Source organism: Alligator mississippiensis, chromosome 2, assembly GCF_030867095.1.
Source record: "Alligator mississippiensis isolate rAllMis1 chromosome 2, rAllMis1, whole genome shotgun sequence".
In the NCBI taxonomy this organism is placed as follows: Eukaryota; Metazoa; Chordata; order Crocodylia; family Alligatoridae; genus Alligator; species Alligator mississippiensis.
In genome coordinates, this window is record NC_081825.1 from 32,940,777 (window position 1) to 32,957,103 (window position 16,327).

The 16,327-nt window shown below is 42.8% G+C and overlaps 1 protein-coding gene across 1 annotated transcript in view; it reads right to left on the reverse strand.

Moving 5' to 3' along the window:
* The window catches only part of FBXL5 (F-box and leucine rich repeat protein 5), a 65,698-nt gene extending 49,577 nt beyond the window's left edge, over positions 1 to 16,121 (reverse strand). The window contains exon 1 of the mRNA XM_006270611.4: positions 15,973 to 16,121. Coding sequence (XP_006270673.2) covers positions 15,973 to 16,056 — 84 coding nt within the window. The 5' untranslated portion in view covers positions 16,057 to 16,121. The remainder of the gene's footprint in view (positions 1 to 15,972) is intronic.
* Positions 16,122 to 16,327: the final 206 nt, after the last annotated feature.

Here is a 16,327-nt window from a genome sequence, read left to right on the forward strand (position 1 = left end):
CAGGACAGACAGCAAGGGGGCCACCTCACCCCGTCTCCCCCCCAGCCACTGCTTTCCCTGCTATAGCATGAGGAAGGAATTCAAGACAACTCTCCAATATGTAGATTCTGCATCTGGAAAATTATAACAAATATATAAATTTTCCATATATAGAATCTAACTATTGGGGGGGTTATCTTATATATTTGAGTAAATATGATATTTTGCAGACCCAAATTTGATTTATTTTCTCAGTTACGTGCTGAAATCTGCAAATACAAATAAGAGAAAGTGTTTGGCTCATAACTTTTTCCTTCAGTAACCATTTCAATGCAGAAACTAGCAAGATCCATCTTCCCTTCATGCCCTTGGGTAAGAAAGCTTGAAGTGGCAATTTTGCTGGAAGTAACAATTAAAGAAATCCTTGGACAAATGACTGCTTGCAAATTCAGGGAACTGGACTTAACATATATGCATGTATTCTACTATAGTACTTCTTTTGAAAAGACCTGAATTTTACCCCAACTATGGGACAGTCTGACAACCCTGTCTAATGCTTCAAGCACTAACCCACAGAAGTCAGTCTGTAAAGAGATTTTTTTTTTTTTAATTCCCCTTTGCCTAAAAAGCCTACTTTTCCCTAAGGCCCAGATTTTTTTTTTGCCTTAATTCTTACATTTAATCTTGGAGCTTTCAGAGTGTTCAGAAGAAAGCTAAAGAGTTGTTGGGTGCAGACAGCAATTTGGGAGACTCTTCTATAGCAGGTCCATTTCCATTTCATCTTTCCACCTCCTGACCTTGTTAAGTAGGGACTACAGAGGCTTTTGGTATTAAAACTACCTGTAATTTGAAGACTATGTCTATATACACCTTATAAATGCTTAGTAATTTCACAAAGCTGTTGCTATCAAAATAGCTGTATCACAAAGGAAGACCTTTTCGTTCAAGGACTCACACAGGTACTCAAAAGACCAGGGATGACTGAGAATGCTTAACTTCAACCACCAAGTGGTATGCCAAGGAAGCTAGCTGAAGCTTAGAAGCAATGAGGTCCCTTGGCAGGCATGTATAATTAGCTGTTACGGTTGTTGAAGACAGTATCATAACGGAAGGGAATCAAAGATTAAGGGAAAGACTGCTTTATTCCTCATGTCATTTTTCACCAGTTCAAGATGAAGGACAACTAACACAGAAGAAAAGTCTGCCACACTGAACACAAATCCCTCTGGATTCCCAACGTATGGACAAGCCAGATGTAAAGGCACTATGTTCAGGATACTTTTTTTCTGTATGATTTGTTCTCTATTGTGTTTTAATAGAAAGGAAGGACATGGGTTTCTCTGTGGCTGTGGGGGACAGGACTGGGAGAAATGGCCTCAAGCTGCAGCAGGAGAAATTTAGGTGAGAGATTAGGAAGAAGTCTTTCTGATTATGAGGATCATCAGGCATTGGAACAGGCTACCTAGAAAAACTGTGTAATTTCCATCCTTGAAAATGTTTAGAAAAAGGCTGGACAGACACTTGGCTGAGATGGCTTAGTAAGGGATAATCCTACCCTGAGCAGGGAGATAGACTAGATGACCTTGTGAGGTCTATTCCAGCCCTACTTTCCTATGAACCTAAAGTGCAATGATGTTGCGAAGTCCTGCACAAAGCCTTGCACAATGAGTATAAAACACATGCCATGCCTATCATATGTTCCAGAAGTGTCAGCTATATCTCAAAATATTCACACAGCTGGAATCATAGGAAAGAATAGGTTTTAAAGCAGTGGGGTATCAGCACTTGTCCTAGGTGCCTTCGATAAGTTATGGGACACTTTTCCTTTGGTAGGATAAAAAGGGAGCCCAAACACAAAATGCATGAGAGATACCGAAGGAGAAAACAGCCCTGCAGTTTACTGAAATCCAGGAAACCTGAGAACAGGCCCAGCAGATGGAACCAAACACAGCTCTGTGCGTCAGCTTCCCAACAGAGGGAGCTCCCCCAAAACCTCTCTGTATCAAATAATCAGACCCTGGCACATATTTTGGAAACAGGCTCATCTAAAACACAATAAAGGTCATCTAAAACATGCCAGACATCTAGTTAGCTCAAACATTAACCCTAGCAATTTTCTAAATCCGCATCATGAATCTATCAAATTTCTCACTGTTGATATATGCAATATTTTAGTTTAACCAGTGAAGAGGCCCCTGCCAATATCAGTAGAGATGGAAAGGACCAAGTCAAAACTGGCTTTTAAATACATTCCAACCAATAAGGACAGAAAGAGGATGAACACCCCGTTACAAATCAGCTTACTGCCTTCTTTAATTTTCCAACTCTCAAATAATCAGCTATGACCTACTGACAAAATGGGGTTTTCCACACAGCTCCCACCTCCGCAAAATGTATCAATAGTGGAGGGCAACCAAAGAACTAATGTTCAACACAAAACAAACATTCCCTAAAACCATTTAAAAAGTCTGTGACTGCAGCAACATTAAGGATAAAACTATGCTTCCTGTGAAGAAATGCATATTTCTACAATTCAGTTACTATTTCATAGATAAGGGAATATGGAAGACACCATTTTTAATGTTTAGTTGTTAGGTTCAAAAGCTAATAGTATAAAGGAGAAACTAGGGGAAGACCAAAGGTACTAGGATCTCTTCAAAGAAGACTTCAATTTAAATATCAAATACAGTGATTTCAGTATGACTTAAGATGACCGAATTCAATGAACTATCTTAAAATAGCAGACACAACGATCACAGATTCAGACAGGATCAAACAAAGTACACATGCAGCCTGCAGCGCCCAAACTTTTTTTCTAAATCCCAATGTTCTTTTCTGAGAAAAGAACAAGGTTTCTGCAGGTTTCTGCTACAATTATTTTGTGCTCGGAAGAATGAGACAGCATAGAATAATGCTGGCAAGATTATACAGTGATCATACATTTGTACCAATCAGGTAGTTAATTTTTAAAATACTCAATAAGAAAAAAAATTAACCCTATTTTATAAAAAAGGGAAAAATTAATAAAATCATCGAGCAATGTGTGCAGGGTGATGCAGCAAGTCAAGTCAGGGAAAAAAGACTGAATTCCCAGAGGAACCTCCGCCTTCCCCTTCCCCCAAGACAGACAGAAAGAGTCTGCCCAGCCACTTGAGTGCCTAGCTGTGAAAAAGGGTTCATGGCTGTCAATTCCACGTGGCAGGAGATGCAAACTCTACTTGAGCCTTCTTCAGCCACAGCATTTCTTCTGAAATACAATAAACTGAAGGAGCGCTGAGCTAATTTTTCTCTTATCTCTGAAACTAGCACCACATTATGCACCAACTGGGGTTTTTTACAACAATTTTGTACAGTTTATACGGTTTATTTTTCCTTATTTAGTACATTTTATTGGCCTTGGACAATGAACACCGACCCATCAGTTTCACTATCTGGCATTCGTTATTAAAAGATTGGAGCTGTGGAATAAGCTAATCAGAAGAGAGAGCCTTACAGTCATAAGGCCCTGATTAGTCAAGTTAAGTCTGTAGCAGGTACATTTTAAGCTATAACATAAAAAACCCAAAATATCTACAGCATCCAAAGTCTGAAATGTTCAACCTTCTGCTCAGCCAAACACACTATGGACCTAAATTTCTACTCCTGGGCACGAGAAAAATCCTCATGGCAATGAATACCTTAGTACCTAAACTCTGGCCAGATTATCAAACTAAGCATTCCCCACTCCTGGGAGTTCAATCTAGCATGTATTTTCAAAACACATCTACATCACATCGAATGCCTAGGGGTAGGAGGTGGTGCTGGCAGCAGCAGCATTGCACCAAACAGTCAAAGTACGCATCTGGGAGCTTAAAGACCTCATTTCCAATCCCTTCTCCTAAGGGAGCAGAGGAAACACCCATACCCCGTTCTTGTACTTCTGAGGCAGGTGTTCTAATTGCTGGGCTATTGGGCATAAGTGAGCTGCCCACCACCACCATCTCCTCTTCCTTTTATTTTCTGTGAGAAAGAATTTATCTTAGTTAATTGCCTAAATCTAACAGAGTGATCTTGGCTATGACTTCTGAGTGGAGGAGGTACCACCCCTCCAGTCCTGAATTACCTGGGGGAAGGGCTTGTCCCACTCTTCTTCATAGCATTTCCTAACTAGTTTAGGCCGCTCCCAACTCTGGCATACTGCCTTCTGCAACTCCCACTCTTAGATGCCTAAGGGTATGCCAATGTGGCACAACGCAGTGCTGTTCAAAGCTAGCTTGGGTACTTTAAGCAGCACAGTGTTTGGTGCTTTACCTTGGCTCACATACCCTGCTTCTCAAAAGAGCTATCTAATCCAGAAAGAATGCTTTGCTATGCAGCTATACTGCTCCCGCCACCCAAGCTAGTTTGAGTATTCCTGCATGGTACTGCACTGTACTACACAGGCACATCCTAACTGTTAATGTGCGTGATAAAATAAAGCATAGGTATTCAAGGGCTTGACCAGACAGCGGAGTAGGCTCAGCATCATAATGTGTAATTTTGTGGATTTAACCCTCTGGCTCTCTGTCTTGCCCTCTTCTCAACACAAATCTGTAAAATGGGAATAGCATTCCCTTACTTATCTTGCTGTGAGAACTTACTTGTGAAAATAAATAACACAAGACCATGAGATGCTGTGATACTACAGTAATCAATTCTATATAACCTAAACACATTTTATAGGTGTCAAGATAAAGATGATGATGATGATGGTCAGATAATGCACCTAAATTAATTCACCATACTACAGGGGAGTACTAAATTCAAAGAGAACAAAAAGAACTCTGAATTTAACTCTTTTGATGGCGGAGTTTTAAAAAAACCCCACCCCAACCTGGAACACCACTTTTTAATTTTGGACCTAAATTAGGTTACAAAATTTCTTTAAGTACCTTATTTATCCAAAACCAAGATGACTTAAAATTTAAGACAACCCCCCTGTAATTAGATTATATACATGAAAAATTATAAAATTTGTTCAATTTTTCATGTATAGAATCAAATTAGTGGAAGGTCATCTTAAATTTGCCCCCACCCCCTCTACGGCTGTAGTAGAAGTGCGAGGGGCCAGATGCCTGATCCTTGTCCTCCCACAGCCTGTGCCTGTTTTCCCACATGCCTCTCCCCACTACTGCCTGTCCTTTGCCACCTGCCCCCCTGGATCTGACTTGCTGCCTGACCCAGGCCAGCACCCGAATCCAAGGCAGGGCTTTTTTCCGTCTATGCTGATGGGAAAAAAAATAATCTTGGATTTGAGTAAATACAGTATATCAAATAAAAATCTCACAGATGAAGTCTGTGCTCTATTAAACTGCCAATTGTTTTTGCATAGCTTTTAATTAAGTTGGTATTAACACTGCACAAAATAAGAAAGCCTTGCATTGGAAAGTTTGTCCAACTTTATCCTAAACATGTAAAAGATATCACCCACAAAATCATTGCTTCTCTACTAAAAGCTATGCACACCCACAGTCATTTAAGCTTTAATTCTTGTAACGTGGTGAAGCAGAGGGCTTTATGCATCATCCATTTTTTCCCCAAAGTTTAAACAAATTTCTGTTTTCTTTACAAGAACAAGTGGAGCTTAAGTCTGAATAAGAGCATCCATGTGGGTACATTACATATGTAATTTATATGCACAACTTCTACTTCACAGCTTCATTTGATTTGCCAGACAAGCTCTTACCCATACATCAGAACATACCTAATGTCCCTAACCTACTAAAATGGAGTAAAATGAAAGGAGCCTCAGGGTATGTCTCTACTACTCTGGTGACTCACCCACTACAGACACTTCAGGAATGCTTTTGCCTCTCTGTGCCAGCCTGACCACAATGCCCTTGTGCAAGTCTCCAAGATACTCAAAAGAAAACATACAGAAAATTCCTTGCTCTTGCTTAATCCCTCATTTTAGGCAGAGCCAACTACAAAAAACAAACTAAAGACTAAGATCCTCTCAGAAGCTGCAGACTAAACCCAACCTAATCAGTTATTTCAGAGATTATGCACCATGTTCTGGGATAATTGCATAATACCTGTATAAACACTACAAGATACTAATTATAGCCTCTAGCTTTCACAGGTCTGCAGCTTCTCATCTCACCTCCATTTTTCCCCAGAGAATGGAAGAGGAAATCAGGAAAGAAACTGCTCCTCCTAGGGTGGCAAGAAGCAGAAATGGTGACAGTGCCACTACTACTGCCTGGGGTGACAAGAGTAAAGGCACACACAAGGGTATTACCATATTTTTCGTACTTATCATGCACCTATCACCCCCCCCACCGCCAAAAAAAATCAGCCCCCCAAAATTGGGGTGCATGTATTAAATAGGAAAGCATATATTCTGCCAGGGATAGAAGCACCCTGCTTTGATTCCTGCTCCACACTGCAGCAGCTTTGGCATTACTATACAAGTAGCTGAGTCAATTTGATTTAAGGGCTCATTGTTCTTCACTCCAACATGCTAAAGATCACCTCTCCTTTTTAATGGTCTTGATGTTCCACCAATCAAGGTAAGCTTTCTTAGAGCAATTTGCTGTCTGCTAGCTGTTCCTAGTCTCTTCGCTTCTAGTTTACAGCCCTGGAGACTCTTGAGCTCTTTTCAAAATCATCCACCTAGAGACAAGCTTCCAGCAGCAATTAGGATTTCAGCTTTTATTAAACAGGAAAGGGAGGGTGAGTCAGCTTAAATTAGACTCTGTCCCTTGTCTATAGAGCCATAACTCCAGAAAAGAAGTATTTTTTTCATCTGCCTTTCAAAAACAAGTTGCATATTATATTCTGTGGCATGTTATATATGGAAAATATACTACCTGCAGTGTAAGGTGCATAGAAAAGAATTACTGGGTGACTACTGAAGACCAGAGGCTGTTATGGCAGGATGACGAAAATCTGCAGCTGTTCCAAACAAACACAAAACTGACAGAATGGGGAAGAAAGGAGCTAGAAGTACAGAAAGGGTTTTTTTTTTTTGTTTGGCAAATTTGAATGGAGGGAAGACGACCTGAGATGGCAACCGTGCTAAAAAGGGCTTAGGGTGCATGTAGGCTATTGTGCCTAAAAAGCTGGCTCTACACTACAAAGAAAAGGGGAAAAAACAACATTACAGCTTCACTGAAACACTGATTTGCAAGAATTAACATACCTGATTTTTTTTAATTGCAGCCAGTCTGCATTATAAACTGGAAATAAAAATATTCCGAAAAGGTAAAAAGTGAGGTGATAACTTCCTAAGAAGGATAAAGAGAAGTTACAAAAATGTCTAGAAACCAATATGAGAAAAAGAACAGGTACAATCACTGATTAGAGGGCAAGGTGCAGGGCTAATGAGTAGATACAAAGGTGTTTACACCCTGAAGAGGAAGTACTAAACGGAGCTGTGATTTCTTAGAAAACTTGATTTTTCTAAATCTAGAAATCTTTAGAAGGATGGCAGGGCACCCGATAGCTTTATATAGAAACCTAACTCATCTTATTTTTTAGCTTTACCAGTGCTGAATTTTCTAAATCAGTACCCTCCCAGACATTCTGGATTACCAACCTCCAACGTTTCTCACAGAAAATTATGCACCCTTTTAATGTGCACCACAAGGGCCTAGTACAGTCCACACACTGCTATGGGCTCACATTGTTTGCTGTGGGCTCATAGCTTGGGAACCACTGTGCTTGGTGGTGGTTCTGTCATTCTGTTAAGTAGGAAAATGTGTAAGCAGCAGTAAGCTGATTAGCAATAACTGAGCACTAAACACAAGTACAAAAATTTAACTCCGGCTGCCTATATTCTAAAGAACTGGTAGAAATGAGTGAGTACATATGCTAAAGTAATGGAACAGAATTCTTCTAAAGCAAAATGAAAACATTATCAATTTTTTCCCAAGCGATAGTGTAGAAATGGGCTAATCATAAAACAAGAAAATCTGTTCTCTTCCCCAACTAAGCCAGCAAATAATACTTTTTCTCTTTTGAACTGGAAAGTCAAGATGTCAATTATTTTGATCATCTTTTCTAATGTATTTGTATAAAAAAGTCATAGCTTTTCAAATGCATAGTTAGTTGCTTCAGATATCACTTTAATCCCTCATCCTTCAAGGAAAATTCCAGCTTCACCTGAAGGATGACTGCACCCAAAAGTTTGCCAAGAAATTTTTTCCAACTACTCAGTTGGACTAATAAAAGATATCATATCTACCCAAAGAACCTTGCCTGCCTACCTCCACCTGAAAGCATTTTTATACCTTTAACATGTAAGAAATTAATCTGTGATTATCCTATAAAAAACAGAAGTAAAGAATTTACCTTAATTCTGTGCTGCACATATGGTAGTTTATTAACAATGTAAAGAAATGATTGAAACACCTCTCCCTGAATGTGCTCCATGACAAATTTAAAATGTACAATTCTACATAATGTGACTGAAGGACTAAATAAAAGAAGAACTAAAAGATTCAAATGCTGCCACGAACGTGGGCTTCAGCAAACTCATGGAAAAATCAACTCTTCACTCAAACTCATGGGTAGGATCTCTCAGGGAGATTTTCTAAAGCAGGAATCAGCAACCTTTTAGCAACAGCTGACTGAATTAACACAGTACAGTCCTAAGGGAACAACCAGATCATAAACAGCTTTTCTCACCCCCAAACCCAGGTTGCTAGGTTGGGTAACATCTTTTTGCTGGCTGGATCTGGCCCATGGGCTGCATGTGACTGACTCATGATCTAAGGGCCTATTTGCTTTGCCATTGGAACAGTGGGTTTTAGGCCCACCAGAAAAACCTTTAGCCTCCCTTAATTAGGAAGGCTACAGGGGACACAACAACTAATTTTGTGGGACCACAAATTTGAAAACAGGGATGGGAATTCAGGTCAAAGGCTAATAACAAATCCTCCCAGCGGGGACACCAAGGACAAAACATCAGTTAGTCCCCACTGACCCTTAAATGAGTACAAGGAGCCAGTGGACACAGCCCAGTGAAACACTGCCCAGAAGCATGAAGGGACAAGAGAGTGGAGGAAAATGGCCTCACAATCACTAGGGGTCCCCCACAGCCAGAACCTCCTTCCCGGTCAGATAGATGGTGATCTAAAGGATAATTTGAGAACAGGCAGTTACTGAAATAGATAACTACCTTAAAAGCATAACTGCATGCTCTTCAAATGAAAAAGAAAGATAAGCATTGTAAGAAACCAGTACGGTTGCATCAGGGAGAACTCTTTAATCACCTGAAAATCAAGGAGTCATCCACATAGAAACAATGACTCAAAACTAAGTACGGTATAAGTCTAAAGGAATAGCACAAACATTTACGAATCAGATCAGGAAGGCTAAGGAAAAAAATTCCCCTTACTAGTTGTAACCCATAACAGGAAAAAGAACAGGTTCTCTATTATGTTAGGAGAGAAAAAAAAAATAGAATCAATTAACTAATAGGAAAGAACAAAAAATACAACACTATTCAATAGGACTATGCAAAACAGCACCGTTTCATTTCTACTTCCATTTCGCCATTTCAAAGGGATAGTGTTTTGTTTCGCTGTTTCAAAGCACTGTTCCGTTTCGTTTCATTGAAGCTGTTTCTCCATTTCAATATTTTGCCCAAAGGCTATAATGGGGAATCATGAAAATGCCTACAACTTTGTCGTTTCTTGCCTGACTCAGATGAAAATTGTAGGAATGGTAGCCCCTTCTGAGGGTATGAAGTCTGCCATGTTTCAAGGAGATAGGTGTAGCGGTTTCTGGGAAATTGCACCTCAAACTGTTCAAAGCAAAATCATATAAACTTGCCAGCAGCGGCAGCCTGCTGTCATCCCGCGAGCAGACCCAGGGTCCTGCGCCCCCCTGGGAGGGATGCAGGGCGGTGCCAGATTCCTCCGGGGGGCGCAGGCCCCCGGATCTGCGTGCGGGATGACAACATGCTGCCACTGCCAGTGGAGCTAGCATCAGCACCCGAGTCTGCCCAGAGCTCAGCATGGGCTGCACCAGGCAGATTCAGGTGCTAGTGCTGGCCCCAGCCAGCAGTGGCAGCCTGCTGTCATCCTGTGCACAGATCCAGGGGCCCATGTCCCCCAGGAGGAGTCTAGCACAGCCCCACAGCCCTGATTTCATTTCAAAGCTGTTTTGCCTTTCATTTTGATTCGATTTTGCTGTTTCAAGCTTGAAATGCATTGAAACAGCTTCGAAATTAAATACATGTTGACATTTCGCACAGCCCTACTATTCAATGCTTTCTTTCCTCCAGTCTTCACAAAAGAAAAAACATAAAGAAGATGCATAAGGTGACATGGGAAAACCTAGCATCCATGTTCAGAAAGGAGAAAAAGGATGACAGAGAATTACAGACCAGGCAGGTTCGGTTTGATGCTCAGAAAGATGCTAAAAAAAAGTTTAGATGACCAATTTAGAACAACAAAGCAGCAGGAGCCAAACTTTTTAGAAGGCATGCCACAAATTAGCCCAGTGCCCTTCTCAAATATCACTCCAATCCCCTTCCCTGTCCAATCTGCTGCTCTACTTTCCAAACTCTCCCACCCTATGTCCAATCTGCTTCTTGTACTGTGTTCCTTACCCGATCTGCTGCTCTGCTTTCTGCTGTATCTGCTACGGTACTGCCTGTCCCCTCTCCAATCTGTCACGTGCCACTTGTGTCACATAGCCAACCTGTGGCACATCTTTGATGTAAAGGTTTTGAAGGCAATAAAAATAACCAATATAGATTTCACAAATCACCTCAAACCAACTCCTTCCTTCTGCCAAAAAACAACTACAGATGAGGAGAAGCAATAATGTAGTATATCTTAATATTTGGAAGCTTTCTGAAAGACTCACAAAATTAAATTGCTACTAGATGGGTATATAACTAGCTGAAAAAATTGTTCTCAGAATAGTTATCAATCAGTCGCCATCACATTGGGATGGTACATCAATTAGGGTCTCACAAGGGTTGGTCCCAGGCCTGATTCTCTTCAATATTTTCATTAACTTGAATGATGAATAGAAAGTATGCTCTACTCTGTAGAGTCAGAATATATCTTAGACTGAGCACCAGTCAACAATGCAATCCTTTTAGCAAAGAAAAAAGGCAAATCTTGTTCTGAGATGTATAATCAGGGGACACAGATAGTAATTACTATGCAACACTTGGTGATCAGTGTTCAACTTAGAGCACCTTAAAAAAAAAAGAAGATATGAACAGTGCAGAGGAAAACAATAATAATTACAAGTAGTTCAGAAAACACACACAATGTGGAAGAGTTAAAGGAATGAGTTTTAGCCTTGAAAAAGGAAGACCAGGAAGAGATATGATAGCAACCACCCAACACAAAACGCATTAAAAAGGAGATGGAAATCAATTGTTCCTCTTGTCCTATACTTCAGGTAAACATGGAGCAACTGGCTGAATTGGCAATGATTTGGAGGGGGGGGGGGGGAGGAGGGGATTTAAGTAAGGATAGTGAAGCACGATAACAAGCTAAGGAAGCTGTATAATCCCTTTACTTGAAGGTTTTTAAAAACAGGTTAGACAAGGCATTCAAGATATCATTTAAGCATCAGCACAAAGGGACGGACTAGGTGACTTGTGGCCCTTCCCCACCTTTCTATCATTTCTAAGATATCATTTCTAAGAATAATAATACTTGGCTCATGAAACATGAAATAAGATTTGACAATAGCTGTAAGAATTCATAAAGAAGAGTGCTTGTATCTTTACATATGAAAAGAAAATCCCTGAATAGTGTGTCCAAATTGCTCAAGATGCCATCCAAGAAGTTAGGAAAGATTTATGACAAGGGCTCTTCCATTTACTCAGTGATAAAATGATTAAACTGAATGACTTTCACAGATGTAGTCAAGCACCATTAAGTGTTCTGTCTATGGTTCTTTGTCACACTGATTACATCTCACTGAGAAAGCATAACACCTAACCATCCTAAAGAACACCACCTAATACAATCTTTTAAACAATCATTGAAAGTGGACTCATTGCGGTTGGACTCGATGATCCACTGAGGTCCCTTCCAACCCTAGCATCTATGAATTTATGAAAAGTCCCACATTTGACTGGTAGGAGTGTCAGTGCACCAACTTCTTACCAATAATGATGGAATTTGGGAAAACTGTCACTGTACATTTGCATCTAATTTGAAATTTCTCTCTGAGCATGAGAGAATCATCAGAGAAAATACATCAGGTTATTATAAAACAGTAGGGACTTCACAGGAAAAACACCAAATGTAAATGGATGTGGAGAAGATGCTGTTGCCATTATGGTCCAGGAGATATGCAAGAGGCAACAATTCTTGTGGGTGATCTCTTTTTTTGGGGCCAACTGTATAGCTGGTATAGACACAGGCCTATTGTTGGTATAGACCAGTAATTCTCAACCGGGGTGCCTTAAGATCCTTTCTAAGGTGATGTGGGGTGCCAAGCAATTTTAGTACGGTTAGGTTTACAAACATGAGTCAAGATAAACCCAGAGATTTCAACTAGAAATCCATAGCTGTGGTCTTTGTGAGTTCTTTGCAACAGAAAAAAATGCTCTTATTTTTCTATAATCAAAAAAGGGTGAAAACTGAAAGCTGGCATTTTCCTAGGGGTGCCTTGAGTCTAAAAAAGTTAAGAACCACTAGTACAGACACAGGTCTATGTCTATACCAAACATATAGTTGGTTCAATAAAAAGATATCACCCACAAGAATTCTTACCTAAATGTAAAAAAGGTAATTAAAGGTAGCTTTGAATTTGGATTTGGCTGATTATGGTTGCAGCATAAATGGAAACCCAACCTGATCTAATTAAGAACTGAGATCACTCAAGGACAAAACTCAAGACACTTCAGAGAAGCTAGAAACTTTTCTGCTACATAGCTAATAAAACTGACCTCAAGTACAAAGGACGTAAATAGACCTATAGCAGGAAAAGCGATACAATCCTACACACCTGCTATTTCTTCTAATGCTTGGATACAAATTTCCACTTCATATGCATTAGCGAAAGAGTTTATTGTTTGAAAATGAGAAAGTAAATGCACAAACTATAACAGAGTTCTGTCAGTATTAAAATGACCCCTCCCCCAATATTCCTATCCAACCAGCTCAATATCTACTTTAACACATCCCAAATGATTAGGCCAAATCTTTGGATGAGATAAAAGTAAACAACAGTGTAAAAGCAATGCTGTAGCTGTGATGGTCTAGAAATTATGTGAACAATTAGGATTTCTTAGGCTGATCTCTTTTATGGGACTTTTGTGGTTGGGACAGTGAGACCAATGGTTGGGACAGTGAGACCAGCAGAAATTTTGTGGTTGGGACAGTGAGACCAGCTCCCAGATGCCAGACAGACCTGAGGAAGAACATATTGCAGTTGAAAGCTGGTCTCATTTTATCCCAACTACACAGGCCTATATGATGCATAAGGGGAACTTGGGTCTTAAAGCCAGACAGCAACAATTAGCCCCCTCCGTTATTACAGACATCTATTAGGTATGCATCAACTGAGTTTGGGGGACAACTAAAGGGAGTGAGGTCACAGGTTTAAAACAAATGCTCCAAGGAGAGACACCAAATAGAGCTGACAGCTCCCACTGGCCCTCGAACAAGTCCAAGGAGCCAGTGGATGCTACCCAGTGAAATTAAGCCCAGAGATCAGGTAAACAGCCCCGCAGCCCCCAGGGGCCTCCCAGCCAGAGCCTCCTTCCTGGTCAAGTAGATGGCTAACTTGGCTAGGATCAGCAAGTCCCAAATATACAGGAATTTTAACATGTCAAGAAGAGTCACAGGCTCAGGCCCACCAAGGAAACTATCAGCCCCCTTTAGCACTAGAAACCACTAATGATGTGTTACTGAATACCTGGGACAAATAATGATGAAAACAAGGACAGGAGTGGAGGTCACAGGTTAATAACTAGTGTGCCAAGCAGGAACACCAAGCAGAGCCACTAGACAGCGTCCACTGGCCCTCAAACAAGTCCAAGGAGCCAACAGATGCTGCCCAGTGACACGAGCCCAGAGATCAGGAAAAGAGCCCCATAGCTCTCAGGGGTCTTCCCAGCCACAGCCTCCTTCCTGGTCATGTAGATGGCTAGGTTGGTTAGGATCAGCATGCCCCAAATACACAGGGGGCCCAGGAACACAGGCCACCTAAAGAAACACTGGTCACCCCCTCCTGCTGAGGCTCTGGCTGCACTACTCTCCGCACCTTTCATTTAGAGACTCCCTGTCCATGGCCCCATCAAGTCCCAGGACCTCCTGGTCAACCTCCTCCTGGCCCTGACCAAGCTGGCCATGTATCTGACCAGGAAGGCTTTGGCCGGGAGGATCCCCAGGGACTGCTGAGCCACTCTCCTTGCCCTACTTCGTTCCTGTCTCTGAGCAGAGTATCGCTGGGCAGCCTCCGTTGGCTCCTTTGACTCATCTGAGGGCCAGTGGGTGCTGTCCCGTGTGCTCTGCTCAGTGCCTCCCTTGGCATTGTTTTGAACTTTTGACCTCCACTCCTGTCCCTTTTTTCATTAGTTTTGTCCCAAGGAATCAAATTTCACCTTTCCTGTAGCTTATCCATCCAAGGGAGGCCAATAAAAGATATCACCTGTGGCAAGTGGGACTTGGTGGGCCTAGGTCCATGTGACTGAAGGTGACAAAAAGACCTGGTCAACCTCCCCCTGGCCCCAACCAAGCTATAAATATATCTAACCAGAAAAAAAGGTTTAGGTCTGCTTTCCTATCCCTGGTCCATTCCCGTCTCAAGGCAGTTTCATAGGAGAGCATCCATTGGCTTGGTGGACTCATCTGTGGGCCAGCGGGTGGTGTTCGGCATGCTCTGCTCGGTGCTCGCCTTGGTGCACTTGTTCCGACCCCAGGATCCTCACTCCCACCTGTTTTGTCTTTGAGTTGTCCCCAAAAAATGAGTGATAAGACCTTAGCGGCCCCATCCTCAAGGGGGCCCACAGCTCTGCTGGGTGGGCTCCGGCCCACATGCCCAAACAGCAGTCAAGAGGCCTGAGGAAGTCCCTGCCCCTTGGAGGCAGTGTTGCCAAGTATATAGTAAGTATCATATCTGTACAATAACTTCAACCTTAGCATAACGTATGATCAATAAGAGCAAAATCATTCAAAATGTACTACGGACGCCTCCATGAAATCCTCTGAAATATGAACTTCCATTTCTATCCAGGAGAACTTTTACAGTCTTTTCTCTGATGCCTGATGAAGGGTGTTTGTGCCTGAACGCTTGCAATTAAAGAAATTTTGCTGAGAAAACCTTGTTTGTCTAATCAAAGATATCACTTCTGTCCACGAGCCCCGATTGCTTTTTCCTCTAGACCAATACCGCTACAACCTGGACACCCTTCAAAGCATAGCATGATTTTTGAAGCAGCTCATTGATGCAGCACCTGTAAAGACCAAGCTGCTCTCAGGGAGTCAGTCCTAACTTGACTTTCAGGTTTGCTGCCAGCACTCTCTCATCACTGCCTGCCTCAAAATAAAGAAATGCTTCAACTCTGAGCACCCAGGTCTCCATCACTCCGCGATGGCTGACAGTCAGGTGTCAAGGAAATAAGGCGGCTGCTTCTTTGCAGACGTATTTGCCTATTTTTCCACTGGGCAATAGTTTTTTAGCAAACACGATCATGTTGAGCTTCCAGGAGCATAATGTCCTATTGAAGACCTGGCCACGCTGCTCAGAGGAATGAGGCGCCCCTGGCAGCCAGGCCCCACTCGGGGGTTTCCAGGTGCGGGGCGCTGCCCACGCCCGCCCACCCCCGCCCCCCACGGAGGGGCGGGGCCTGCGCCCCCGGGGTGTGGGGCGGGGACGCGCGTCTGCCGCAGGTAGAAGGGGGGGGACGAGCCCACCGCTGGGAGCAGGGGGGGGACGAGCCCACGAGGTGAAGGGGGAAGCGCTGACAGCTGCGCACTCGGTAAATCGTCCCGCTGGCCCGCCCAGGCCGGGGCAGGGCGGCAGCTCCCGGCGCGCACGCGGTACCTTATCGCAGTAGAGGCCGACCAGCTGCTTCATCCGCCAGTGCGGGGCCGTGAAAACATCCACCTCCTCGGGGAAAGGAGCCATGTTTTCCCCATAGAGCCCCGCCGAGGCCAGCGGCGGCGGCAGGGGCGGCAACGGTTCTGCGCATGCGCCCAGCCTCGCTGAGGGCGTCGCGAGAGCCGCCATCGCCCCATGTCACGTGACTGGGGGCACCTGAGCGGCCGCCGCCGCCGCCGCTGCTGCCTGGGTGCGCAGGCGCAGACGCGTCACTCTGTCCCGCGCGTGCGGGACTGGGACGGAGTGGTGGTTGGTGGCAGCGTTGGCAGGGCTTCCAGATGAAATGATCGCCTTGGAA